This window comes from Pezoporus wallicus, unplaced genomic scaffold (assembly GCF_028554395.1).
Source record: "Pezoporus wallicus isolate ANWC-B61680 ecotype Strahan unplaced genomic scaffold, APGP_CSIRO_Pwel_v1 contig_7461, whole genome shotgun sequence".
Taxonomy (NCBI): domain Eukaryota; kingdom Metazoa; phylum Chordata; class Aves; order Psittaciformes; family Psittacidae; genus Pezoporus; species Pezoporus wallicus.
The window spans coordinates 1,972,053-1,999,708 of NW_026637976.1; the positions used below are offsets into that span (position 1 = coordinate 1,972,053).

The 27,656-nt window shown below is 41.8% G+C and overlaps 1 protein-coding gene across 11 annotated transcripts in view; it reads right to left on the reverse strand.

Annotated features, from left to right (window-relative positions):
• Nucleotides 1-27,656, reverse strand: part of TENM4 (teneurin transmembrane protein 4) — a 755,231-nt gene that overhangs the window by 347,230 nt on the left and 380,345 nt on the right. For all 11 annotated transcript variants that reach the window (XM_057408504.1, XM_057408506.1, XM_057408511.1 and 8 more), the window contains 2 exons: nt 13,633-13,921; nt 9,140-9,409 (listed from right to left, as the gene is read on the reverse strand). In XM_057408504.1, coding sequence (XP_057264487.1) covers nt 9,140-9,409; nt 13,633-13,855 — 493 coding nt within the window. In that variant the 5' untranslated portion in view covers nt 13,856-13,921. The remainder of the gene's footprint in view (nt 1-9,139; nt 9,410-13,632; nt 13,922-27,656) is intronic.

Sequence of the window (27,656 nt, forward strand, 5' to 3'; positions counted from 1 at the left end):
GCATGTACCTCTGGGCATGGGGAGGAAAACTAACATGCTTTTTTGCTCTCCCTTTGTTCTTGCTTATGGGTGGAGACACATCTTCACTGAAAAAGAAAAGCCAGAGGCCTCAAGGGGCATCGGAGACCAGACCAGATGTGAACTGAGTCTGGATGTAGAAGTGGATGTGGTGGTCCAAATGGGAATTCAGAAATACAGACATGTATCTGGAAATGCCAGACTATGAAGCAAGCCTGGTGCACCTTTTCCTTGTGTAGGAAATAATGCTGTGCCTCTTTGAAAGGCTGGGATGGTGTAATAATACGCCCTGCCCATTGTATGTTGGTGTAACCCCTCTGCAAATCCAGGATGAATCAGAAAACGGAGAAAAGGCAAAGGGAAGATAAGCTTTGGATCCCTGGGCTGTGTTTAACCTTCAAGCTTAACTCTGTGAGGCTGGGGTTCTTTGACCACAGTGATTGATATCAGATCGTTTTGAGCCTTTAGCCATCACCCTTTCATTGTCTGAATTTATTGTCCCCTCTAAATCCTTTGCTCTTCTGTGTGATGTTTCTCCTGAACCTATCCCAGGAGGGCTCCAAATGACCATCAAGCTGCAGGTCCATCCTGACCCAAGCACTGATGTCCACGCCAGCTCTGATGGCCCTCAGTGGCCTGACCATAATCCTCACTCCATGGCATTAGCCATTCCCCATTGGCAATGACACACAAATCCCACCCCAAAAACAGGCTGGAAGTCAAGTATTGCTATCAAAAGAGCAATAGGTCTTACACTGCTGAACCTAGCTGTATTCCCCTTAGGGTGTTTCACACAGAAAGAAGTTATTTATGGTACTCGGAAATAGTATAAAAAATGCACAGATTTACTTCCAGAACACTTGGGAGCTCACCAGCAATATTAATAAATGCAATTACTTTCCTTTAACAGAAATCTCCATGACAAGACAGTTTATAGAGGAGAAGGAAAGGACAAAAATTAACAGCATCATTGAAAAGACCAGCAAATTCTTACCTGTTAATGTCGCTTCTACATGCCCTCTCCCCCCATATCCAGGCTATTAATGAGTTTCTAGAGTTTGAGCATTTTTCCCTTGCTTAATGATTTCACCATTATCACAATAATAATAATGTGAAACCTACACACTAACCTATATTGAACTGCAGTTCATTACAGCAGAATAGCATTGTGAAGGGTTTTAATGTCAGCATCCTTTCAGACACAGATTACAGTAATACAGAAAATACATTCTCTATGGGACCTACCATATGGGAATAAAAATAATAAAAGAAGAAAATGGAAAGGCTTCTTTTTCTTTAGAGGCAAAGAGGCCAGTGTTGAGATAGATTAGCCCTAGAAATCAGTGGGAATTCTTTCAATGTGGAACAAAATGAAGATACTGATCACTAACACATCAACTGAAATACTAAATTTGGATTAATCCCATGTAACTTCACCTCCAAAATTGGGAGCACGGATGCCACTAGCTCCTTTTAGGTCCCTGGGGTGAACTAGATGCTACCAAAGGGATGATCAGCTCTCAAGAGGGTTGAATACTGCATGACAAACAGCGGCATATTCATCTGAAGGGCTATTTTACAGCCAGTGGCTGAATGTGGAGGCAGATTAAGAGTCTGTTGCCCCAACCCTATCAATTTGGTGAAGAAGGGAGGTGGTTCCTCACCTTTTCACTTTCAAGATGTGTCTCAGGGCTAATATCTAAAAAGGACAAAGAATATAAGAGGACAGAATATATGAGGAATCCATCATCAAGAATGTCAGTGGTTAGAAAGCAGGATCACAAGTAAGGAAGATATAACAGCCTTCAAGGGAGCCATTTTTCAGAGGAGAATGTGGTGTTTGGGATGGTCATGTACCTCAAGTCTCCTTTTTAGGACTAATATTCTTCATAGGAATATTAGTATCTTTACGGTCGGAGAGCCTGAAGGCACATTCCTTCCCCTGACCTTCACATTTCAAGTGATCACCAAGTCTCTGAACGCCTCTATAAGGTGGTTTCAGTCGACTGCAATATCCCAGGTACTGTTAAAATGGAGAATTTCTTGCAAATCCTATCTGGAAAGGAACAGTGTAAGAGTTTTGAGGAGCTCAAACAAGAAAAGGGAATAGTGAAAATTCCCTTCTGGATCTGCTACTCGTCTTTGTAGTTCTTCACTAACTTCTGCAGCTGATGATGGATCTTTAGTGGTATAGGGTTCTGGCTAATTTTTACTTCAAGCTGAAACATCTTGTTAATATTAAGGTTACAACTGATAGGAGGCAAGTGAAAGATGACAGCCAGCAGATGCCTGATCTTGACCAGGTAATTCCAATTTATTTTTGTCTTCCCCTACTCAAAAGGCATCAGGGAAACTGAATAAAGTAGAACTCACAGCACATTCCTTTTGCTTTTAATTTATTGTGAAGAATGTGTGTTTTGGGGAAAAAAACCTCTCCTTTCTGAATTCTCCAGAGCCTGATTATCACATTTTTACCTACATGGATTGCAGAAGAAGCATGTCTGAAGCACATTTACTGGAAGTACTTTATAAGGCACTATTTAATTCAAAGGGATAAAAAAATAGATGATGCTGCTGCAACCACGGTAATAATATTAACAAAGGAATGTATGAAGCCTGAAAGGAAATTACTCATCAAAACATGGTAATAAAAAGTCACCATGGATTATCAGCTGGGATATGAACAACTCATTTGTAATGCTAAGATTACACAGTAATTCTGACACTGCTAATTGCACTGATAGATTGGATTGTATTTTGGGCTAGTGATTTGGGTCAGCGTGATCTGGACAACAGGAAGGGGGATGTAAAGAAAACTGAGTAAAAATCCTTCCTATGCAGAGGGTCAGAGCTATTTAGGCAAACCTTGCAAGGCCCTTAGTAGCAAGTATAGGCAGCGTTAGGAGATGAGCTCTCAACAACTGAAGGAAAGAAGAGAAATACACTGAAATCATTACTGTTTGCCTATAGCTCCCCTCGCTATTGTAAAACAGCTCTGAGGAGGAAATATTTGGAAGAAGGTGATGAAACTCTGGACCATATGGCTTGATCATTGAGCCTGCTTTCAGATTTCATAAGAAGTCAAAATGGCTGCAAGAAATCAAGCTGCAAACAGCATGTTGTGGTGTAGTTAACCAAGAGTACTGGGATTTACACCACTCTGGTGTGCTGACTGCTTAGCAAAAGCAGTTACCACCGTACACCTAGGAGCTGATCACCACCATACACTTAGTACATGATCTAACACTGCTGATGGCAACAGGAGAATTCAAAGGCTTCAATGAGGTCTGTATCAGACACCACTGAATGGGTTTCACTCAGATTTTTAACTACCCAAGAGAAATAATATGATACAATTTCTTTGGTGTTCCTTGTTTGAAACACTTGTCTTTCATTATTTCCTGCTCTAATGTACCCCTCTGTTTCCAAATATCTTCTCTAAGCATTCAATTCTACCAAGTCCTAATTTCCTATGCAGTTTCTTAGGCACTCTTTCCAGCAGCAGTAAATGGCTTAAGCAGTGTGGAAGCAGAAAGCGTGGCACTTACTGCAAGAAATGCTCTTTAAATCATGTATTATGCCAATTAAAATGGCTCAGGGTTGGTTCTGTGATGGTAGAGCCGGCAGAGCTATCCTGGTTGCCAGTGTACTTCAGCTTTACAAAAGCCTATGAGGCAGTTTATTTGATGCAAAAGTTAACCACAACGTATCCGCTGCCTTTCTGGTCAGGTTGGTAAGGCTTGGAGAATGGTTTGTATATCGGGCTGGTTGTTTGCTTAACAGTTCTAAAACTCATTTAAATGCATCCCTGAACAGTAGTGACTTAAAGAAGAATTATTCCTCTCTGTAGGATGTGGGTCCAGCAAAGTAAAATGAATTGGTGCTCTTAATCTTGTCACCAGTGAGTAAGTGTCTGTACTGCTATAGTCACCATACCACTTTTGGCACTGACTGGTGATTTCAGAGGTGAAGCCAAAGACAAATGAACCTTGAGATTGAACTGCTCTTCCGAAACAGAGGTGACCAACAAACGCGTGGTGGGAGTGTTGGGGCTGATTGTATCTGCATCCACTTCATCGTTAAATGGGAGATTTGAGTCCAGCAGAGCCATTCTCACCCTTTCTGCACACATGAAATGCATGCAGAATTGTTTGCAGGGTATTTCCTACATTGAATGGTGAAGATGGAAAGAAGCAGCACAGCACAATTTGACAGCAAGGGTCCTGTAGCCTGAACCAGGGTGGTTAGAACAGGAATTTTAGCTCATGTCTACTAATGTCTCAGTCCACTAGATAAGAAAATGCCCACACTTCAGCAACACTTCTGCTGCAAGAATTTCTTTATACAATACATTACAATTGAGCATCTCCAGCTCGGTTGAACTGTCTTGAGCCATCTGATGTTATTCATCCTGCCTGTGAGATCCTTCTGGCCGCTTGATACTGCCCACATTCTTCCCAAGAAGAGATGATGACAGAGAGAAACATCAGCTCCACTCTGCACATGTACACAGCATAAATCACTGCTGACTTGTCCTCCTAATGAAGAAAACTGCTCTCCCTCTCTCCTGCTCTTTCTCATATTTAACCAACTATGTGCCTTAGTGGACATTAATACTAAGCCCAGATTAAAACTAAAGTGAATCCTTAGTTTGCCATAGCTATTTAGGAATAGGTGAAAGTTAAACAAGGTTGTTATCACATTGAATGTAGGGAAAAAAGAAGTTGGTTGGTTGGTTGTTTTCTTTGTGGGAAGGGATTCTGTATGGGAATATCTACATTTCCTGCCAATCTTTCATGTTTGGATCTATGTGGGGACTGCCAGCATGATTCATAACAGTTTGGGTGAGTCTGGTGTAAGATCTCCCTTACAGACCTAAAGGAAATACTCATAGGTGCTTAAACATAAACACTGTCCACCTTTACATCAGTACAAGAGTGTGAGGTGCTCAAAGCCCAGTCTGACCAGTTCTGCATGGCCCTGAAGTCAAAGAAAGCACAGCAATGCTGCAAACTATGGAAACTGGGGAAAGAGGGAGGCTTGTACACCTGACAGAGACAGAATTCAATATGGACCATTCTCAGCAGCTATTTGTCTAGTTTACACTTACAAACTTTTAGCACTGGAATTCCTCTGACTGTTTCCTCCAGTGCCTAACTACCTACAAACTGCTTACAAGGAGAGGAGGATCTAGGTGGCTTTGTTTAGCTGATAAAAGAGGTTGCTAAAGGGAGACCTCACTGCTGTCTTTTAACTCTTTCAGGTATGGTGATATGCAGGAGGTGGAGTCAGAATGTCCTCTGAGATCCTCAGGGAGTGGATGACAGTTGTGGCAGTGGAAATTCTGACTGCCTATTAGGAAAATAGCTGTTCTCAACAAGCATGGTCAGCACCAGAACCAGGACATAGAGGTGGTGGCCTCTCCATCCTGGGAGATACGGTGTAACTGAACAAGGCCCTGAGCAACCTTATCTGACCTCAGTTATCCCTGCTGTAAGCAGGAGACTGGATCAGAGACCTCAGCTATGCCTTCCAACATAAATTATTCTGTGGTCCTGTTTTTTTGCAGTACTTCTACTTCATATCTTTATGAGTATTTTGCTTTTAGTTTGTGACTGAACTGCTGCAAAGTAACTCAGTTTCTGGAAGACTATTACCTTGTTCTCCTTCATTGTGCTCTTCTCTATATTAAGCAGTTGCTGGCTCAGTACCATGCCTCTTCAGGGTTGCTTAAGGTAATGCCAGTTAACTCCAGGCTCAGATCCAAATGACCACCCACTTCAGGAACTTCTTTTCCTTCAATCAGTCTTACTGAGAAACAGTATGATCTAGTGTAAGAAAGAGGTTCTCCGAATACCATTGCTACTCTTCCAGGAACCAAACTCCCTGTGTGTGGGTCCAAACTGCTAATGGGAGTTCACACTATCAGCTTAACTTAGATGGTCATATTGCAGGATAACCTCTTTGAAGTGACTGCTATATTGGCAGCAGAGAGTGATTGTATGATCCTCAGACAAGGTGCAGTAACTTGAGTTGTTCCCTCTGTCCCCTTATTCTGCAAAGAGACCATCCAGGTTGAGCAAAAAGCACTGTCCAATGGAGGAGAAACCATTGGGGCTGTTTGGGTGTGCAGGATCTGAGCTCAGGGCAATACCAGCGTTATAACTAAAGCTAACTCTTCAGTGAAAACAAATTCTTAACCTAGTAAGAGTATTCAACCTCCTGGAAGGCCTGGGAATAGTTTAGATAAAGTAGCGCATGGCTTTTCATGCCAGCTGCCTATACAGGTGATTTATGGACTGTAATATGCCATGGAACCAGAGCACTTCATTGGGTTCCTTAAAGACAGAGGGGTGGATTGTGGTTGCACTTACTGAGCAGTGTATCTGTTCCTTCAAGGCATCACTACTCCTGAAATAAAAGCAAACCTGCTTTTTGAGGGAGCCAGACCTCTCATTTTCTAAGAACAATAAATGTCTTGGTAGAATCGTGCTTTGACAGCTTTGGATTTACAAACATCAGAAGTAAATTCTGATTATTTATTTTGGATAAATAATGAAGAGCATAAAAATTGCTGACGTTAACCTTCATTGGAAAAGTTGGTTTAATGGGCCCCATAAAATCTTCTATTGATGGCAGGTTCATAAAGCTCCATATTGACTTCAGCTAAAGGCTATAACTTCTATCAATACTGTCAACAATTAATATTGACTAATAAAAGTATCCTGTAAACTGAGTCATAGCATTATGTTACTTTATGCTGCCATTAGCAAAACTTCATGTCTTCTTGAAAACATTTCTCCTATAAATCTGGGATTTCTCAGAATAGCCTGTGTAATAGCTATAGCGGGGAGCCCAGTGTAACTGCTTACGTGCAGAGGGAGGAAACACAGGGCAACCTTTGTGTTTGCTAAACCAAGCTTCTGAGAGGATCTCAGGCTTCATTTGCTCCATCAGCAGGTTTCAGGATGGGAGAGGTTGATGTGAAAAGGTTTCTCACACCTTTATCTGTGCCAAATTACAAACCAAAAATGTCCACATTTTGTTTGCATTTACGACTTTTCCTTATTCCTTCTTCTCTTCCCCCCCATGGACCGTTGTTTCGATACATTTATACCACTGTTTCAACTGCAATCCCTATATTGGAATGATGTCTTTTCAGCTCTGGGCAGCTTTTCCTGACCTGAACCTGGCTGATGTCTCTGACATCTACCCAGGGATGTTTAAGCACCAGATGGAGATCCCAAACAACATAGTTTGAATCATATTTTCCCTCAAGTTCCACCTCCTCTTTTATTGTCAATATAAACGATACAACTACATACTGGACATCACCATTCCAGATTATACTTGCGCTACACAGACTGCATTTTTTAGTATGATTTAGCCTTTCTCATTCCAAACACTCAACATCTAAGACTGCAAATGCCTTGGCCCCAAAGAAACTCCTGCTCCATTTGTAAAGCACTTAAAAACCCTTCACATAGGTTCTCCACCTTTCTGTCTTCCCTTTTCTAATTGCTATGAAACAGTGGTTCAACTGATGGTTAGAGTGTCATTGAATTTAAGGAAAGAGGAATTGAAGGTTGACTCAATCCTGACAGGAGTACCGCTGCCTCTGTTTTTACTTTCAGTAAAGCCTTTCAAGGTTTGTGCTGTTGCTAATGTGTTGTTGCTAACGTAATTTCATTTGTAAGTGATATGTAGGTACAAAGTTACATTTGCACGTGTAGAGATAGCATTACGGAAAACAGCGATAAAGACTCCAGCAGCTAAAGTAATTCTTCCCTCTTAAGAAAAATGCTTTTCTTAGTTGGCATGGAAAGAAAAATGTATGGGATAGGATCACAGCTGCTCATACACCACCATGGACAGCACAAGAGAGAGCTTCGGATACAGGCGAATGGGATGGATGTGCAAGGTGTTTGTATTTGATTTGTTTTATAGTGATTTCTTGGGAATGTGCAAAACTCTATTTGACCATGATGATCCCTTTGGGTTTTTATCCAGCCGCAAGGCTTGCAAGAAAAACAATACCATCTTGGCAATGTCTGTCTGTTCAAATGGGGGCAACCCTGGAAGACCCTACCCAAAGTAAAAAAAAAACTGCAAAGATAATTTAAAAAGACTCTTCTGTGCATCCTTTAAACAGCAAGGCCGTTTGTCTTTGAACTTTGCCTAATATATCATTATCTCTGAGCAGAAACTTATTAAGCTTCTACTGTAATTTTGTTGGGAGTTAAACATAAAATCATGTGGGTGGTGTATGTCTCACCATGTCACGGCTTCCCAAGGAAAAGTTATTATCATTTGTCACTGTAATACTGTGGCAAAAAGCATAAAGAGAACAAGCAACACAGTCATTTCACATCAGCTTTCTGCGCTGAGCTCCAGCTCCCAATGACTTGTATGCAGCGGCTATATTAAGAAGCAGGCTGTGCCATAATTGAATTAAAGGTGCAAAGGCATATAGGGCTGTGTGAACTCCCAGGTCAAGCTGCAATTGAATCAAAACCCTCTCTCCTCTCCTACACTGCTTAGCAGAACTGCTGACCCAAAGGTTCGCAGACCTACGAAACGCAGGCAGGAGTCCCCACAGCTGGAGACACAAAGTTAGAGAGATAAAAAATCTGTGACCTTCAGCTTTTATTTCACACGAAGAAAGAGGCTTCTAAAAATATTTCACCATCGTTTCCCTTCAGAGAGCAGTCAGTTGATTTGCATAAATGAAACGGCTCCTGTCAAGGAACCAGCAAGGAAAAGAAGGAAATTATCTGCCCCAAAAATCTGTAGCAAAGATAAGAGCAGCATCGGCCAGAGGAGGGGAGATTTAAATGCTTTTTTGTCTGAAAGGTCGCTACAAAAAGCAGGGAGAGCATTACAGCCACTTAATGATCTCTGTCGCTGTGATAAATAAGCAGGATCTTATCCAGCAGTTTATTAACAAACACTCCATAGGACAGTACAAAAGGCCACGACATGGGGCTATTAGAAGAGTGTTTTCACTGAGTCTGATTAATAAAACCCAACATGAAACCTAAGGAAGATTAAAGTGGAGTGGTAAGAAGAGGCATTCCCGGTAGAGCCTGAGGCTGACATCGCATGTGCTGTCACCACTTACCAGTTTCAGTGTTTTCATGCTCCGTGTCAGTGAGGGTGAGGTTGGAGTTGGCCCGGCTGGACAAGCAGGAGCTGCGTCCAGACTTGGTGTTGCGTCCCCAGAGCCTCACAGGGTGCTCGGGTGACATGACCACGTCTGCCTCTGTGTCGGCATCCGAGCCGGTGCTGATGGAGTAGCCACAGTGCGGCAGCCCAATATCAGTCCGGTACAAAGTCCCATGTGTGGGTGTCACATCTTCAAGACCCAGCTCTCGCAATGAGAAGTTGGCTCCTGCGAGGAAACACAGCAACCTGGTTACTCTTGAATAGGGGATGGGTTCATGTCACCCAAGTCAAGGGCAGAATCATTCAATCTCTGTCTTCAAGTGGGGCACAGTATTTCCTGTGTCCTATATAACATAGAATCACAGAATGGTTTGGGTTGGAAAGGACCTTAAAGCTCCACAGGCAGGTACATCTTCCACTAGACCAGGTCCCTCAAAGCCTCACCCAACCTGGCCTTGAATACCAAAGATTGAACAATATCGTACCAAAGATTCCCCTCTTTTGTGGTCTTGCTTAGTGCGAGGCCAAGTGACCATGCCAAGACCAAAAATCAGCTGGATTCCTGCTTCTGGAACCTGACAAAAACACAGAGCATGTTCAATGAAATCATCAAATTTGAAAGCAAAGACAAACGGAGGAATGGTGGAATTATTTATGAGAGGCAAAAAGTAATCTTCTCAGGAGAGAAGCAAAATGAGGCATGCAGTGATCAAAAGTCCTACCATACACTTGGCAACTTTACTGCAATAGGAAATTCGAGTGAATTCTGCTCATTGAAACCCCTGAAATTACATACTGGGGATTTAAATTTCCTTTGGCAATCTCACTTTCCCCTTGCTGACCACTCACAACTTGACTCAGTTTAGCTATTCATTCTGACAGTCACAGCAGAGGTTATTTGGCTGTGAATACATGTAATTGCTGACTAAAAATACAACCTGAAGAATGACTCTTGAGTGAGTTCATGCCTAGTTACCTGCAGAACTTCAGAATCAGAGCAAATCAACGTGAAAAAGGCTTGAATCATTATCACACTTTGGAAAGTTGCGCAATGGGGAGAGCAATGAGCAGCTCCACTTTAAGCCACATTTATTTATCAATTCATGCTTTTGTTTTTCAGCCCTGAATGTCTTTAAAAGAGTTTGGTCACCCCTGAACGCCTTTAGTGGCTCTGTGCATTTATATGGCACAATGCACCCGTGATCCCGTTACACTATGCCTTGATGGGGTGGATTAAGGAACTGAGCAGTGTTTGCAGCATAGACATGCTTCAAGGGGACAAAGCCAAATGAGATCTCCAGCAAGGTTTGGGCCCAAACCTACGTTTGACCACTGAAGTTCATGTCTACTCATTATTGACATCTGTTTGTCAGGTCTGGACCTCGAGGTTGTATCCAAAATGGAGTTATGATTCTCTCCCTTCCCAAAACTACACAATCATGTGGCTCTCCTCACATTTCCTTTTGCTGATGTTGAATATCACACAGTTCAAAATGTGTATCCAATAGAAACAGGCGGATTTATACTTTTCCAGAGTCTGGTTTAGCACTTGAGGAAACACCCTGGCTTTTTCCTGAGCCCTGCTGTGAGAAGAAGGTCTGTATTATAGCACACATGCATTGAATGACCAGCTGGCCCAAAGTAGATGCTATTTTACTACACTTTTTCTTCTAGTTGACTTTGCAGCTCATAGCGAACAGGGAGAAGGTGTTTGAAAGCAAGATGAATAATGGAGCTACATTTCCATGTAAAGCTCAGAGAAAGAGCTGTTTGCCATCAGGAAGAAATAAGCAATGCTCAGCTGGTTCCAGATCTACAGCTGATAATACTCAAACCATCTAAAGCTTTCGTGAACTTCACACCTTTTTAATTGACTGAACAAAACTAAAGCTTTCACACAGAATGGGCAGATAAGGTTGCTTAGGGCTCACACCTCCATCAAACCCCAGGGCCTGGCTTGGGAAGCACAATGCAAGCTTGTGGCAAATTAATCCATTTAACTTGATTGCACAATGGTCTGAGAGAGTGTCCTCTGCCACTCCATGGCATGAGGTAGCAAATGAACTTGACCTAAGTTATTAACTCGAGGAAGCAGTATCTCCCCAGAGACCTCATTCCTCAGCCCCAGTTTTGACTTTTGTGCAAGGCCAGGATAGTTTTTCAACCATCCTCCATGCAGTACTGTAAAAGGTCATCTTCTGGTTTTGCTTGTGTGTTTGAGTCACCGCTGGCGAGTTCCACCTTCCCGTGAAACAAGCCACATCATCAGACACGTCAATGTGCAGCATGACTGATGCTCACCAGTTACAGCAGCTCATAAATTATGAAAAATGACTGCTACAATTAACTGAAAATCAAATTTATTTGCAATAAACAGCAGGAGATGCATCGATTTTCATATTCTATGCCCACCGTTGCCTTTTAAGCTGGAAGAACTTAAGTCAATAAAAGGAAGATAATAAATATCTGAGACTTTTTAATTCAGATCTGGTCTATTTTTTCCTGTGCTGACTTGCACGTTTGCTGGCACTCTCACTTGAGCTAAAACCATTTAAATGCTGACTTGTTTATTTACTGAATTTATTTGGTCAATTTGAAATGTTTCCCCCTCTTCTGCCTCCCAAACCAATGCAGGAGAGAAATTCACTTTGCCTTGCTGATGTCAAGCAGGCTAATGAGGTTTGGTTTCAGGTGGCATGAGGCCAAGTAGCACCACAAACTGAGGTGCATTCATGGCTTTCTGCCAGTGGAAAATGTGGCACAGAAAGTCTGCTAAAGCTCTTCAGGCCAGTTTTGAGGATAAACTGGGAGAAAACTATAAATTGAAGAATATGTGGGTGATAAATCAGAAGCAGAACTGGTGCCCTGACATTGCTAATCTTAATCTCCTCTCAGTTAATTTCAGCCATTTAGATCAGTGGTTTTTACTATTTCTTAGTACCCTACACAATTTTCCTAGGGAAATATGAACTTGTTTACGGCAAATTTATACTCCCTGTCAACAGACTGGCTTAATCTTATTTATCTTTTGTGGGCTTTGGAGGAGAAGTCTGTGGACCTGCATGGCTCATAGACCTTCAGGTTGAAAACCGCTGACCTATACTAATTCACATCTATCCTGCACAGTGAATATATTGTATGAAGTGATCAAACTCAATGACCTAAAAGGTTTCCTTTTCTTTATAACTTCATAGATTCCTTAGTGAGGATGAAGTGTTTCAGAGTTGCTAAGAGGAAAACTCCTTTTATGATGCCAAAGTATTACTTACAACACATATTGGCCCTTTTGTTTATTATTGCTTGTTGCAGTTATCCTGAAACACAAACACCAAAGCCATGTGCACAAAGATACTGCTGCAAGTCATTTTGCTTGTGCGTGCCTTCGAGATGAGTCTTGCACCAAAACTACAAGTGAATGGTGTTTGAAGAGTGAAATTAAGCAGCCCCCAAGTTAAATGAGTGCAGTTATATGCATTCCTTTTGGACAATCAGCTTCTCCAAGCTGCATGGAGAAGCCTGGGTCAGCTATTTTATGTTCATTGTCTGGAATGCTGCCTACTCGATTTGACTCACTTTGCCACTTTGTGCTTTTTTTGATAGACTTCTAAAAATAATTTATGTGAAGCTCTGCTTGGTTTCTGAACTAAGACACTTGTGTCTCTACAGGAAAATGAAGATGAGACTATAGCAGGGGCCAGAAATCTGCCTCACGTAGGCAACAGCAGCAGTGAAAATATAACTGCATTGACATCAGGGTAGCAATAAAAAGCAGCCTATCTGGAATCTCTTTTAGGACTGTGGAGCCCATGCTGACCCTTGAACCTCTACATCTTCATAGCTACTGTGACCCAAATTCACTAAATGGACTCCTGTAAGTCATAAAAATGCTTCTTTCCCACTCTTCTAAAACTGAAGCATGTTCCCATCTCAAATTGACGGCCTGCAAGCCATGTACAATGGTGGTTCTTTCCATCTGCATCTTCCTTCTTCCATGTTCCTTAGGTTTTGCTGTAGCACAGATGATGGACAGTGTGGACTGGCACTCTTCCCTTCATTGCCTTCTGCCTTGGCATCCTTGCTGACTTCCTTCATGACATAGTGAAATGGTCTCCTGAGCAGGCAGGGACTTTCCACACCACGTCATTAGCGTGCAGCATGTGCACAGAGGGTCAGGTCTCATACTGAGAAGTGGCAAAGGGCTGTTGGAGGCAGAAAGACTAAGGCACAGAAAATGTGACTTAGTAGATGTTAATGTTCACAGACTAGTGGTATCCCGCTGAATGATATTGGTTTGCACGCATCCCATGTATGTGCAATATATGAAGATGTTTCTTTGTTCTCTCTTTCCTTATATCTTGCTTTTGGGATCAGAGTCCTTCAAAGGTAGCCTCCCACCCAACCCCAGATTAACTCATGCTCTTGCAGCAGCATCTGCTAAAATGGACTCACCTGCTCGGCAGAATTCATCAGCCTCCTGGTGAACCATGTCTTTGACCCTGTTGCTGTAGGTCAACCTGGAGTCTTGATCATAAGCCTTCAGAGTCTCGCTGGAGCTGTAGGACTTCTGTGGGACCTTGCTGTCCTCGCTTTCGGCTGAAGAGCTGGTGTAGCGGCGCTCCGTGTCACGGCGCCGAGTCAGAGATCGATACGGCTTCCTTTCTTTTACATCCATGGCACCCTGGTCTGAGTATTCAACATTAAAATAATGACGTCTGTGTGGTGGGCAGATTGGAATAACCTGGAAGAGACAAGAAAAGAAATAGAATCATAGAATCGTGGAGTATGGGTTGGAAGGGAGTTTCAAAGGTCATCTCGTCCAACCCCCCTGCATTGAACAGAACATCTTCAACTAGATCAGGTTGCCTGGAACCACTTCCAGCCTTAAGGATCTTTGGGCACCGGAAGGCTAATGTGCCTACTTAGAATAGAATAGTTAGGGTTGGAAAGGACCTTAAGATCGTCCAGTTCCAACCCCCCTGCCATGGGCAGGAACACCTCGCACTAGACCGTCTCACCCAAGGCTTCATCCAACCTGGCCTTGAACACTGCCAGGGACGGAGCGCTCACAGCCTTCCTGGGCAACCCATACCAGTGCCTCACCACCCTAACAGGAAAGAATTTCTTCCTTATATCCAATTTAAACACCCTTTCACTGAACAAAAGAGATGTAACTTAATGGACTGCAGGAAAACCCTCCTTAGAACAATTGCCAGTGAAAAGAAAGTCTCAATTATGTGTGACTCATTTAACGGTTGCCACAGCTAGCAGGACACATACAAGTGGCAACCCGCATCTGTCTGAACTGGGCATGCACTTGGGGATTTGAAACTGATTGTGATTTTCCTTGTCTTCTTTCCGCAGGAAGTGATTCAGACACCTCCAGGAGTCACGTATTTGTTCCATCAGTCACCTAATCTCTGGGAAATCAGGATGTGCTGAAATGTCTCCATTTGGGCAGCCAGAGAATGTTGGAAAAATGCTGTCTTCTGGTTTTAAAAGCGACAGATAGATTGAGAGGTCAAAATGAATGAATGAAAGAATGGGACAGTGTAAGAAGGCAAAAGGGAAGGGAGACAAAGAAAAGAATGAAGGGGTGAGATATGAATGGAAATCATATGATAATGTCTTCTTATTCAGAGGGTTCATCTTTACTAAGCTAGAAATATATTAGAACTTAAGCAGAGTTGAGAAAGTATAAATAAATGGTAGTGCTCTGCTTCATGTAACAGCATGAGCTGGGATTTAAGCCTGTTGGAAAACCAAAGTATATCTATGCACCAGTATGCAAACAGACATATTTGCAGACAGAGCAAATATAGAAAATATTAGAAATAAAACATATATTCAAAGTCTTTTTGTCAAAATTATTAAGAAATTGTCTTTTCCCTTTATTATATGCAGCAGAAACGAAGAAAAAGTCACTTGCAGCAAGATGGTAAAATATGTTTTTGACTATCTAAACTGGTTTATACTGGTAAAACCCACAAACCAAACATTGAAATCTGCAATTACAGGATGAGTTTCTCAGGAACTGTGTCCTTCTGACCACTAAAGGACAGAAACTGAGACTCTAAATGCCATACCATGGTATTGTTATTTATTGCCAGTACTTAAAATCAGAGAAGATCAGAAAACACCTATCAGTTCTTGGTTGTTTTCATAGCAAATACGTATGGAAATGTGTTGGCAAGGACTGAATTGCATTGTGTTGGCATTTCTCTCTTGAAAGGCTGAATCCTGAACTCACTAATAAAATCTTGCTGCTCTATGGTTCTTTAGATCCCAGCCTCAGATGCTGTGCCCTGGGTTTGTGTTGCAGCACAACACAGCTATGGTGCAGTAGTCGAGGATGGATGCGCTGTGAGCTCTGCAGGTGGGTTTAGAGGGATGTGGTGTAACAGCATTTGTGGCTGTCAAAACTGTGAGCCTGATGGAAGACTCTTTGCACAGTTTCTGGTAACCTACAAATCATAAAACTAATGCAGAAGCTTGAAAACAGCGTTTTATTACTAATTCCTCATTTGTTCTCTGGCACAGGCATAACTAAGCAAATTCTTGAGCTGAAGAAAGACTATAGGAGAGAGCAAGAGCTGCTGCATGTCTGTGGATACACCTGCATCTGGTTAAAGAAAAAGGGGGTCCCACTCCTATTTTGGCAGGCACTTTGCTAAGACAGGTTTTGCCCCTTTAACTTCCCAAATGAACTTTGCAATGACAGAATCCCAGTTCCAAAGACTTTTACAGTTTCTGTGGCACTCTTCCCGGAAATTAAGACGCTACCTAAAAAAAAATCCACTTAATGCTCTCTCAATCTATTCCAGTGATGGCAGCAGACCAAGTTCACACTTTCTATTTGTCAGCAAAAGGCATAGAAACTACTGAACACAAATGGATGAGGAAAGTGGGGGGGAAAAGGTTGGAGCGTCTTATAATTGAGCTATGTTTAAGTTATCCGCAGAGATTTGAGTACCACTTTGATTTTAAACACATGTTTAAACCCACCAAACTCACTGACTTCAATCCATTCATGTAAGTTCAATACCAATGGGATTACTCACCGGCCAAAATTTACACGCGTTAAATGTTTTGCAGAGGTAAGGCCTGAGAGGTGCAAAAACTAAAGGCTGAATGTGGAAGCAGTAGTGAAGGAAGTGGTTTTATGCTAAGCAGCAGTAGTAGTGTGCAAGAGATCTGCTGAATATTGGTAGCTATTTTGCTGTATTGAATCAAACATATTGGCAATTTCACACTGGAGAGAGAGAAAAGGAACAGAGCATCTGATTGCTTTTCAGTGCACTGTCTTCCTCCCTTAAACCAAAATCAAAGCTTTTTTTGGCTTGAAAAACTGTGACTTTTTTTTTTACAACTGTTATTGAATTGGTTTGTCTCCTTTATACCTTCTCTGTTTGTGCGAAACCCTCAAAAGGAGCAGGTTTGTTAGACCTTTTAATAAAACACCTTAAAATAGGCTCCTTCACAATGGCGTTGTAGTAAGACCTGTTATAATGAACACTGAAATTGTGGTTTATTGTCACGGGGAATGGAGATAGCAAAATGTGAGTGAGAAGTGGTTACTATATAAGAAAGAAATAGGGAAAGGTGGCTTCAATCTGCTCACGAGTATTGCAACTCCTACCAAGGGCCAGTCATTTAAAACCCCTCTACTGGGAGGGGCACACAAGCCAAGAAAACCTTTCTGCACAGTTAGAGCCACAGGGTACAAACAGGGTCTGTAATTACCATTAGTAACCTTGCAACATAGGAAATGGCCAAAAAACCCATCAGGAAATTGACTGAATTCCCACCAGATGAAGGTTTTTCTTTTTGTAAAGAAAGGTGCTGAAAATCTGAAATTCCTCCTACAGTTCATCAAAAATAGCCCTGTAAATTTGCACCATTCACATCCACATTCCTCTATAGCAGTGCTTCAATTCCCAAGTCATTCGTATCTTTGTAAGTTTAACTCTCCTTAGCCCTTTTCTTTCTCTGTCTCTCGCCACTTGGCTTGACTTTTCAACAAGAAAGGTTACCCCAAAACACATGAAGCATTTTTTTTATTGTTCTTTTTTATTTAAAGAAGGAACCATTGCATTCAACTGACTTAAGTAAGTTTCCAGCACCTCTCCATGGACGTGCAGTTCTTGTCATTTCATTTTTATGGCCCAATTCCCAGACGGTTTCGATACCTCGCCTTCAATAGAGTTTTGTTGTCAGGGAATTTGCCTCACAGTGTTTCTGTGATAGATTATTATTCTTCTATCTGCTACTCCTTGTGTCTTGATTTCACTTCTGCTACAATTTCACCCGTGCCATCAACACCTCACATTTTTCCTGAGTTCTCTGGCACACGGTGAATACAAAGAATCACACTCGTCTCAGTTACATACTCAACCACCGGCTTCTTTCCGCCTCTAGCTCGTGATTGCTCCTCATAATTTTAAAAGCTTCCATAAACTTGCTGTATATAAAAAGCCAAAGCTTCTAATATTGTCCTTTCCATCACTCCTCCCTCCACAAAAGCACAGAAGCCTTCTGGGCTGAAAACTTAAGACTCAAATGCACTTGATTTTAGGCTCTTTAATGTGTTTTGTATAGATATAACATGATCTCAGCCTCTAGGCAATGCAGAGGATTAGTGCCCTATACCTGGAAGTGTTCAAGAGCAGGTTGGACAGGGCTTTGGGAAACATGGTCTACTGGAAGATGTCCCTGCCCGTGGCAGGGGTTCGAACTGGATGAGCTTTAAGGTCCCTTCCAACCCAGACTGTTTTGTGATCATGCTCTGAACCATTTCTATTTAGGACGAACTTTCTTGTCCTACAATACAGTGTTTCTGGCTCGGTTTGATTCTTTCATCATACTGCTGTCTGCATAACATATAAAATTTCACCTTATTTTTTTACTCCAGGCCAGTTAATGGCAATAGCCATTCTTACTTCTGTCAGCCCTCTGAGTGTATGATCCCAGCTGGACCACAAGCTGGTTTGGAGTATGATCCACAACAGAAGGATCCTCCAGGCTTTATTTATTCAACTCAGGAAAATTCCACTGACTCCACAAAGTGTTCTTCACACGCTAAAGCCTGTAAAATCAGACTCCTTAACATAGTTATATTTTTAAGAGGTGATGGACTCTTCTTGCATCCTTGCATATATGTCAAGAAGCGGAACAAAGAAATGAGATTTCTAGTTCTGGTGCAGCAGTGCAGTAAACACAACGCTTATTTGCAGCTCTTTTTATGTTGCTTTTGCTTTGGTTGGCTCCCAAATAATCCTTTTTTATTATGTTTTATCCTTTCTGTCTATCCTCCTCATTCTCGGTTCTGTTGCTTTTTTGTTGCTCTTTGGAGCTTTGATTAACCACACCAGCTTTGTGGTGCAGAATCACACTCAATGAATGGCAAGGGGAGTGATTTATTTTCTGAGTCACTGCTCAAAAGACAAACTTCCATCAATCAAAAAGCAGACAAGAGAGTATGACACCACAAAGAGATATGCTAGGAGGTGCTTACAGCAAAAGGGACAGGTGGTCTTTGATAGCTGACTTACATTGCAGGTCGCTAATCACAGAGATTAGCAGCAAGGTGATAGACAGTGCCTGTTCTGGAAGGCAGCATGTCACATCATCCAATTTTCTGTCAAAATGTGAGGGTTTAAATGGTAGAGATAGCTTTATGTGTTTCCTATATAGTTATGGCAATAGGATGATGAGAAACCTGTAAAAGTGAAATACATTGTCTGCATGCCCATGTGAATCCTTGGTGGGTTGATTCAGTTCACCTTTGCGCTGGAATAAGCTATGCGACTTCCCACAGTCATCTGTTTTCCTCCACAAAACTGCCTATGCAAAAATGGCATCGTCTTACTTGGCAGGGCCTGCTTTTTGTCTTCTTAAAGTAGATCTTCTCATTCCACTGCTTAAGGCAATTTTTACCCCCCTTATTTTTTATTGCTGCTGCCCTTTGTAGAATGACTACAGCCACGGAATACTGAGCAGCAAGCTGGATTTTATTTTCCCTCCTTTGAGCTCCACAAATCAAATCATTAACTAAGACCTAATGCTGGTAAATAGTGAGCAAGTATCCTTTTCTTCACTTTATAGAGGAAAAGCTGAGGCGTGGGAAGTCAAAGTGACTTGCTTAAGGTGGTACAAGAAGAAAACAACACAACCGAGGGCAGACTCCTGATCTCCCAAGCTCAGTCTGCTCCTGAGCCCTAGTTTTGTTGAGAATCAAGTCACATAAGCACAGCAGAATACTTAATTTAAGAATTCTTGGCCAATGCATGTCTGAAATCTTTGTGTGAGAGGAGTCGTATGAACCTCAGGTATTATTAACAAGATGCTCTTTCATGTTTGGATAGTGCCCTTCCGTCAGAAAGACTGTGGAGCATGTACAATTGCAATTGTGTCTGACCAGTGAAGTCCCATGGTGAATGATGAAAACCCCACTCAAACTCAAAAGAAAAGAGAGATTTTTGCCATGTATACATTAATCTTCTCCAAAACATCACTGGATATTGAGGTCAGACCAGAAATGTTATTTCAGAAATTAGCTCCAACTCAGGACCCAAAGCAGCAGCTGAAGATGTCATGAGTTCAGATGCTTAAATGACTTTGTGGCTCTGGCTATCACTTGACATTTAACATCTTATTTGAAATAACACAGCCCACTGTGACAGTCCCACCACACTTTCATAAGGATGCAAATGCCTGCTTCAAGGCTTCATATTCTGGTTTCATGACACAAAATGCTGAACCTGAGAAATCTTATTTGGTCATTTCTCTTTGTCCAGAAAAATCTGTGCTATTGCCTGGCATTCCACACCTGGTCTAAAGCACAAAGCCAGCAGAAATGTAGCGTTGAATCTTCTGATATATTCAGCAAATATTTAAGCATGTACTTAGGGGTGATTCAAACCAAATTTGTATTGCCAGGTGATCAGAGGCTGCGATGATGTGATCTTAGCAAATACCCGACCACGGCTTAAACAGTGTGATGTTATTTACCAGGTTTCTGGGAGATTCTTCTATAACATAAAAGACTGCTCTGTTCTTTATTAAACTTTAAGCTTCAGATTTATAACAGAGGTTCAAATCCCAGGAGGTCTTTCTAGGAAATAAATTAAGCTGTAGGTATAACATCCTCTCACATTTTTGGCAAAGGCTTTGGAAAGAAGCAGGCACAAGAGAGAAGAATGAAGAGTCGAGTTAACACTGTTTGGCTTCAACCCAGTGCTTAAAGAAACTAACAAAAACTCCCTTTTCTGATCTGAACCACTAAGCCTTTCTTTCTACTGGTAGGAGACTTGCTAAGAAATTGGTGACGTCCTGGCCAAAAGATGTGGTTTTGTGACCTTTCCGTGAATAAATCTAAAACTGCAATACAATGAGGCTGGAGGCCCAGGAAAGCTTGAAACAGTAGTTGAGATTTGAAGGATGGTGGGAAAACATGAAGAGGGCTGGAATGCAATTATCTCTGGTTTGCAAACCCCTAAGTCTTTCCTCATGGGCTGCAGCCTTCAGCCTATGTTAGGGGAAGATTTGGGGGCCAGAAGTTTAAGAAGCTTGCAAATAGTTTTTGACTGGTATAAGCAGTTTGCAGCTGCAGTCGTCAGAACCCTCCAGTGCCTTCCCCAAAATGGAAATTGCTTTGGGAACAATCTAGTCTTTATATTAAAATACTCTTTATGAGTCTATCAGCCATTCTTGGACGAAGTGGGTTTTCTTCAAACCTCAGTTTAATAGATAATGCATAAGGGTATTTAAATAATAAATGCCAGAAGAGCCAGCCTGACAATGTAGACTGATTTAGGTTCAGCCTGCAAATTGTTCCTGACTCGCTATGTCAGACTCAAAGTTTAGGTGTGTGGTGTGCCAGACTTCCATAAGCTGTGCAAAACCAGCTTGTGTATCGACGAGTCCCAGGGTGAGAAAGACCTGCATGGCATCACATGCAGGCAGTCACTGAATGAATCCCACTAAAGCATTCCCATTCTTCCTCCATCACATGCCATCTGCTAATTTGTGCTGCTTCCTGGAATATGGGAGACTAATATTTAAGCCCTTAATCTGAATTTTATAGGATGAAGTCTTGAATGTGTCTCAGAGGTATCTAGGCGAAAGCCCTAAGCTTCCTCAGTCTGTCTGGGGGACTCTTTACTTTTCCCTCCAAAACCCAAAATCAGAGTCTGTTTTCTATCTGAAAAACAACAAAATGTCTTTGATCTTCTCTAGTCATCTCCTAAACAATAAGAAAAGGCTGGTACAGGGCTCATTCAGGGTGGTAAGCTTTGTACCCACTCTTGGGTAAGCTCTCTAGCTAATTCTTAGTGGTCTTCTGTGGCCTACAGGCAACCTTTATAATAAAAGGGTGGCCCATATGAAAACGTAGCAAGAATCCCCAGACAAATCCCATGCACACCTTGTGCCATTCAACCTCTTTATCCCACCATTTGGCGAGGGAATTCCCACACTTAGGTACACTCCTCTGTCCCTGCTTCTTTGCCAAGTAAACTGAACAAGGAACCTACATCTTTTTGTTATCCCTGTACTCAGTGCAGTCATAAGCAATGTTTGCATTTCTATGAGCTTCTAGGAACTATAGGAAGAAACAATGGCTTTTCTCTGCATATGGGTGTACAAAGCAGAACTAGCAATCATGGTAAGGATTCAGATCAACTGAACTCATTTTTACACAGGAAAACTTTATGCAGGGTTGTGCATTAACTGCTCAAATAGCTGACTATACTCAACAACTTCATGCCTGTTGTCTATATCTAGTTGATCATCCTATGAAGTGCTCCTGAAATCATGCAAAGCAGAATGATTATACTGCTCAAGGACCATCAAGCTCTATATCCTGTCTCCCAGTGGTGAGTGCTTTGGAAAAGAAGAAGGGGAGAGTAGTTGGGAACAGTGATTTAAGGAATAAGGTTGGTTGTTGCCCCCAGTACACTTCCAGAAGTTCAGCAAATTTCTTAGCAAGACCATTGGATTTGACAGGCCTTCATGGTCCTGTCCTATGAGACTTTGTCTAACCCCATTTGACTCTTAAATGCTTTTGGCCTTTGTCAAATCCTGTGAGTAGTCCCCCAGTGTGATTATGTGTTGTGTGAAAAAGCACACAGCCCTTGCCATAAGATCAAGGCTTTGAACTCGTACCCACTCTCAGATGTACCTTATTCATCACTATTATACATTATTTCTGATCTTATGGGAGAGAAACAAATGTAGGCTGGGATTCTTTTAGGAAAGAAGGCATGTCTGCCTTTTCTCCCTGCAGTCAGCACTGCAGGCTCTAATCCTGCCCGCAAACACACTGACGCTACCAGGAGTGACTGTGTTTGCTGCAGGAAAGCTAAGAAAGAGAAAACTGTTGGTAGATAAAGTTTAAAGCATAAACCTTGTCATGTGTCTGTATCCCTCAGTAAAATCATCACGTTGGTGTGCACCTTGGATGTGAAATACAGTTCAGTGCACATCTGTTCTCTACCCTTTGGATGCAACTCAGTGTCTGCGCTGCTCACAGGGTGGCAGCTTGAATTGAAGGAGATTTGTAATGGGTTTTGGGGTTTTTGTTTGGCTTGGCTGTGAAAGTAATAGAATAAGAGTTCATGCTTGCATTGGCTTTTACTACTGCAATCGAACGTCAGAGGATGCCTTAGGCTCAACTGAGTTTGGAGGAATAGACTCAAATGCGTGCTCAAAAAGCATTGCTAGGAAGAGATTCATTTTGTATGTGCCTATTTATTAACACCATTTATACAGCCAATCTGCAGAACAATATGATGGGAAACTTTCTGCACCAAAGGGAAGCTCTTGCCTAATCAGGTAGGACAAACAGCATACGGAAATGTATTGCCATCACTCTTCTGCAGGCAAAGGCACGTGTCCTGTCCAGATTACAGGACCCAAGCGAGTAACACCCCAAAATCCTGCAGGATTAGTCATAGACAACCTGTCCTTGTCTTACTACAGTATCATGTGTAAAATTGCCCCTGCTCTTGTCACAGATGCTGTGGTACTGGGCAATCTGTCCTCACTTTGCTTCAGCAGGGAAAGAAGCCAGCCTGTTTTCTTGTTCTGATAAAATCCCCCAAAGAGTAAAACTTTAAACTCAGTTTATTAAAATATGAATTATCTGTAGAAAGGCTGCAAAGTCCCATGAATTGATTTCTGATTGTCTGTGGACTTATTTTAGGACTTCTCTGTGAGATAATCAGAGTGCATTGAGAGATGCTAGCGATTGATTAATCAGTATAACCCCTACTGCGTCCAATGTTTAACTTTCAATTACACATCAAGCTTATGCAGTAGGCAGTGTATTTTTCTTAGGTAAAATGCTATGGGGAGAAAATAGAGATAAAAATAGTAAATTAGAAATAGAAAATAATCACCATTTCATTTTTTTCTTAAACAAAGGGCTCCCTCATTGCAATAACAAGGAAGGGTATCACCTCTAAGAACATTCTAAGCAGATGCAATCCCTCTTATGAAGAAAACTCTATCCGACATCCCCACAAATCCACTGTCTGCTTGACACAGGCTACACTCTGTCAAGAGGACTTACATCTGGTTGCAGCTCGGCACTGACATGTACAGGGTATGAACTTCCAAAATAGACTTTGATGAACTCTTCCAGATGTACAAATGCTGCAGGGCTGCAAGATGATAGGGCAAGGGGCAATGGGTTCAAGCTTAAACAGGGGAGATTTAGGTTACCTATAGGGAAGAAATTCTTCCCTGTGAGGGTGCTGAGGTGCTGGCACAGGGTGCCCAGAGGAGCTGTGGCTGCCCCATCCCTGGCAGTGTTCAAGGCCAGGTTGAACACAGGGGCTTGGAGCAAGCTGCTCTAGTGGAAGGGGTCCCTGGCAACAGAAACGTTCTATGATTTTATGTATTAAGAGAGGATGGCTTAATAAGGTAATGGCAAGTGGTACTGTAGCTCAGGTAAAAGCATAAACCACTGCATTTATACTCTCCTTGCGAAATTCTGCTTTCCTACTTGCTCAAAACATCAGAATAACAGCAGGGTTTATTTTTATTTACTTCTGGCCTTTTTACCACCAAGGTAAAATTGAGATTCTGATTTTATGTTTCAATTGTAAATCTACATGGCAGGGTGAGCAGGCCGCCCATATACATACAATTTGTTTCACCTAAATTTGGATCTAAGTCTTGCAAACATCTACAGCCAGTCGCACTTGATTCCTTCTACAATCACTGAAGAAACAAAGGCATTTCTAGGGCAAGATTCATTAAAAACTATTTCAGATGTCTATTACAGACATAGGTAGAATGTTACCTGCAAATAACTCTTTCTCTAGTGACTCCAAGGGGACCCTAGGTTGAGAGCACAGACAGACAGACAGGGAGGTGACCTGAACAAGCTCACACAGGAAAGTCAATGGCCAAGACTGCACAAACCCCAGCTCCTGTTTGCACTTCAGAAGCCTGTTACTGGAGTTTTTGGATTCTGTACCAGTATTCATGAAAGCCTTTCACATTTTCAGTAGACAAAATGCTAGGTAAGAGATTAAATGATTTATCTAAATCCAAACTGGAAACTAGAGTATTAGTATTAAGACCACTTATTTAGTGACCAAGTGATAAGTCATTCAGTTTTCGACAGGAAAATGTCTTGTATTTGCCTTTTTTTGTGGCAAAACAGAATTACTTATTAAGTAATTCTTGCAATGAAGGGAAAGTTTATGTGTCATTTAATGAAACAAGTGGAAAGGCTCACTGTTCTGCTGAAGGAGAGCTTCCTGCCATGCCCAGGAATCCAGCCTGAGGAATATGCAGCAAAAAGACCTTGTGGGGAGAAAAAGGAAAGGGCAGGCGAGGAGGCAATTGAAGATGTAAATGGCTCTTCTTAGCCATACCTTTAATGACTACTTAGACCAAAGATTAGAAGTAATTGAACTAGCTCTCAGTCAACAAAAGATGCAAATAGATCGTAAAGCAGAGTAGGATTACATTAATTTACACTAAAGCAAGAGTAATTAGTCAGTGTTTGTGCAGTGCTTGGAAAGCAGAAAATGCTATATAAATGTTAATTATTACTATTTGTTTCAAATAGGTGCAATAAACACAGTCTTTTATATGTCTTAGGAGGGAAAAGACAACAATGGAAAACTCAGTAATGGGGCTCCAGCATTTAACTGAGACATAGCAAAGCACATTGGGAAAGACACACAGGTCTTATTCAGTTGCTATCTTTGAAGAGTGAACGTTTCATTTAAAGTCATAAGATGACTTTCTATCTCTGGAAAGCCTGTTTTATGGAAAATGAAAACCAACAATCCCTCACCCAAAACACCAGGGCAAGATGCTTATCATGAAGCCACTCCTTCTGCAGTGTACTGTGTGTATTTCTGACCTTGCACAAGGTTAAAAGACAAGAGAATTTAAGAGATGGAGGCCATGAGTTAATCATCTTCGTTTGGACCATGCAATCCTTCCTGAGATGAAGAGATAGCAATGTCTTCGGCACAGAAGCGAGAGTCTGGGAAACAGCACTGGTTTCCCTTATGCTTAGCTGTGCCACTAATTTATTGTGTGATCCTGGACAAAGCATTTAACCTTTTGGGCCCATTTTATGAAAAACAGATATAACCGTTCTCAGCTGTTTCACAGCCAAGGAAAAGGGTCCTGTTTGATGCTTTTAAACATGTCATTTCAATGAATAATCTAGGAGATATGTATCGTTATTAAGAAGATGACCAAGGGAGTCTAGGAGTCTAACAAGAAACTTATTAGGTGAGATCATACAGTTTTGGGATGGATTCTGGGCCGTGACATGCTAATGATTTGCAAAGATTATTAAGCTCGTCAGAATCATGGACATAAAAGAAGTAAAATGCTTATCTGCTTTTTTGCAGTAAGTTCTTGACCCAATTTCCTTCCTACCTTGGCAAACACTTGCAGGGAAGAATGATAAATAGCAGAGGTCTGACCACTTTGTATGGTTTAGAAATCACAAAGGATAATTCAATTAAAAAAGCAATTTATATGAGAGAAATATTTTGCCAGGATATGAGTTTACAGGAACCTATATTTAGTGCTCGTGACTTTCAAAGCAGTACACAAATGTTAATTTATTAGATAACAATTATATCTGTAAAGAAGGAAGTGGTACAGATGGAGACAGAGGAGACGGCAACATCCCCTCAGCCATGAGCTCCTGAAGCCCAATGTTTCATTGTACATATCATTGCCCAAGTGAAGCCGGATCAATGCTTAACATCTGTTGGATGCAGAAATCAGCAGGCAATCCAATTGCCAAGAATCCTTTAAACATAAGTTTGGTTTTAGCAAAGTTCAGGCTCCTGGGCTTGTAAATGTCAACCTCGGTGGAGGGATGGTTCCACGTTTCAACGTTTCTGGTGACAAACCCAGCTTGAGATGTTCCCTCCTGCCAGGGCTCAGCCACCCTGCTGCTCTCTGCCTCCCTGGGGATACTGATGCAGCTGTTTGTAAAAGCACACCATAAGCAGATCAGTGAAATGGTCTGGAAATGAAAAGGAAAAAAGAGCCCTTATCTGCCAAATCCTTACCTTCTTATTGTGTAAATCTACTCCAACTTTAATAGGGCTAGGTCAAAATCAATCTGGTTATGCAGTGGGCTTTCACAAGTATATAGGGATGCTGGGGAGGGACTCTTCATTAGGGACTGTAGTGACAGGACAAGGGGTAACAAGTTCAAACTGAAACAGGGGAAGTTTAGATTGGATATAATGAAGAAGTTCTTTATGTGAGGGTGGTGAGGCACTGGAATGGGTTGCCCAGGGAGGTTGTGAATGCTCCATCCCTGGCAGTGTTCAAGGCCAGGTTGGACAGAGCCTTGGGCAACATGGTCTAGTGTGAGATGTCCCAGCCCATGGCAGGGGGTTGGAACTGGATGATCTTAAGGTCCTTTCTAACCCAAACTATTCTATGATTCTATGATTCTAAGTAGTTGCACCGGCTCAGGCAAGAGGGCAATACACTGGGATGGGAAGGAAAACAGATTAGGAAACATTCTTCCATCTAAACTGGAAGATGGATCTATATCCAGTTTAGGTCATGGCATGCAATATCACACCTGATCTGAAAAATCTGTGTTTCTAACCAGTTTTCAAGCAGTAGAACATGGGGTTTCTAATAACCCTTCTAATACATCTTTTCCAGCTCTGGCCCCTACCACTCGGGATCAGACGCACATTTTATGACTCTGAGAGATAATATCGCTCCATTTCTGCCAAGAGATCTGCTGCTCATGGAAGCTGCCTTGCTGAAACCCCTCTGCTTCATGTCCACACCTCATCCATTTCTCCTTGCTTAGAGACTGAAGTTTCCCTGTTTTAATTGGAATTTCTGTTAACACTTTATTGTCTCTGCCATGGTTTTACCTCTCTTGAAAACTGAAGACAAATTGAAAACTGTTGAAACAGTCCAATGCAGTCAGCATTTTCTTCCTCTTTCTCTTCCCT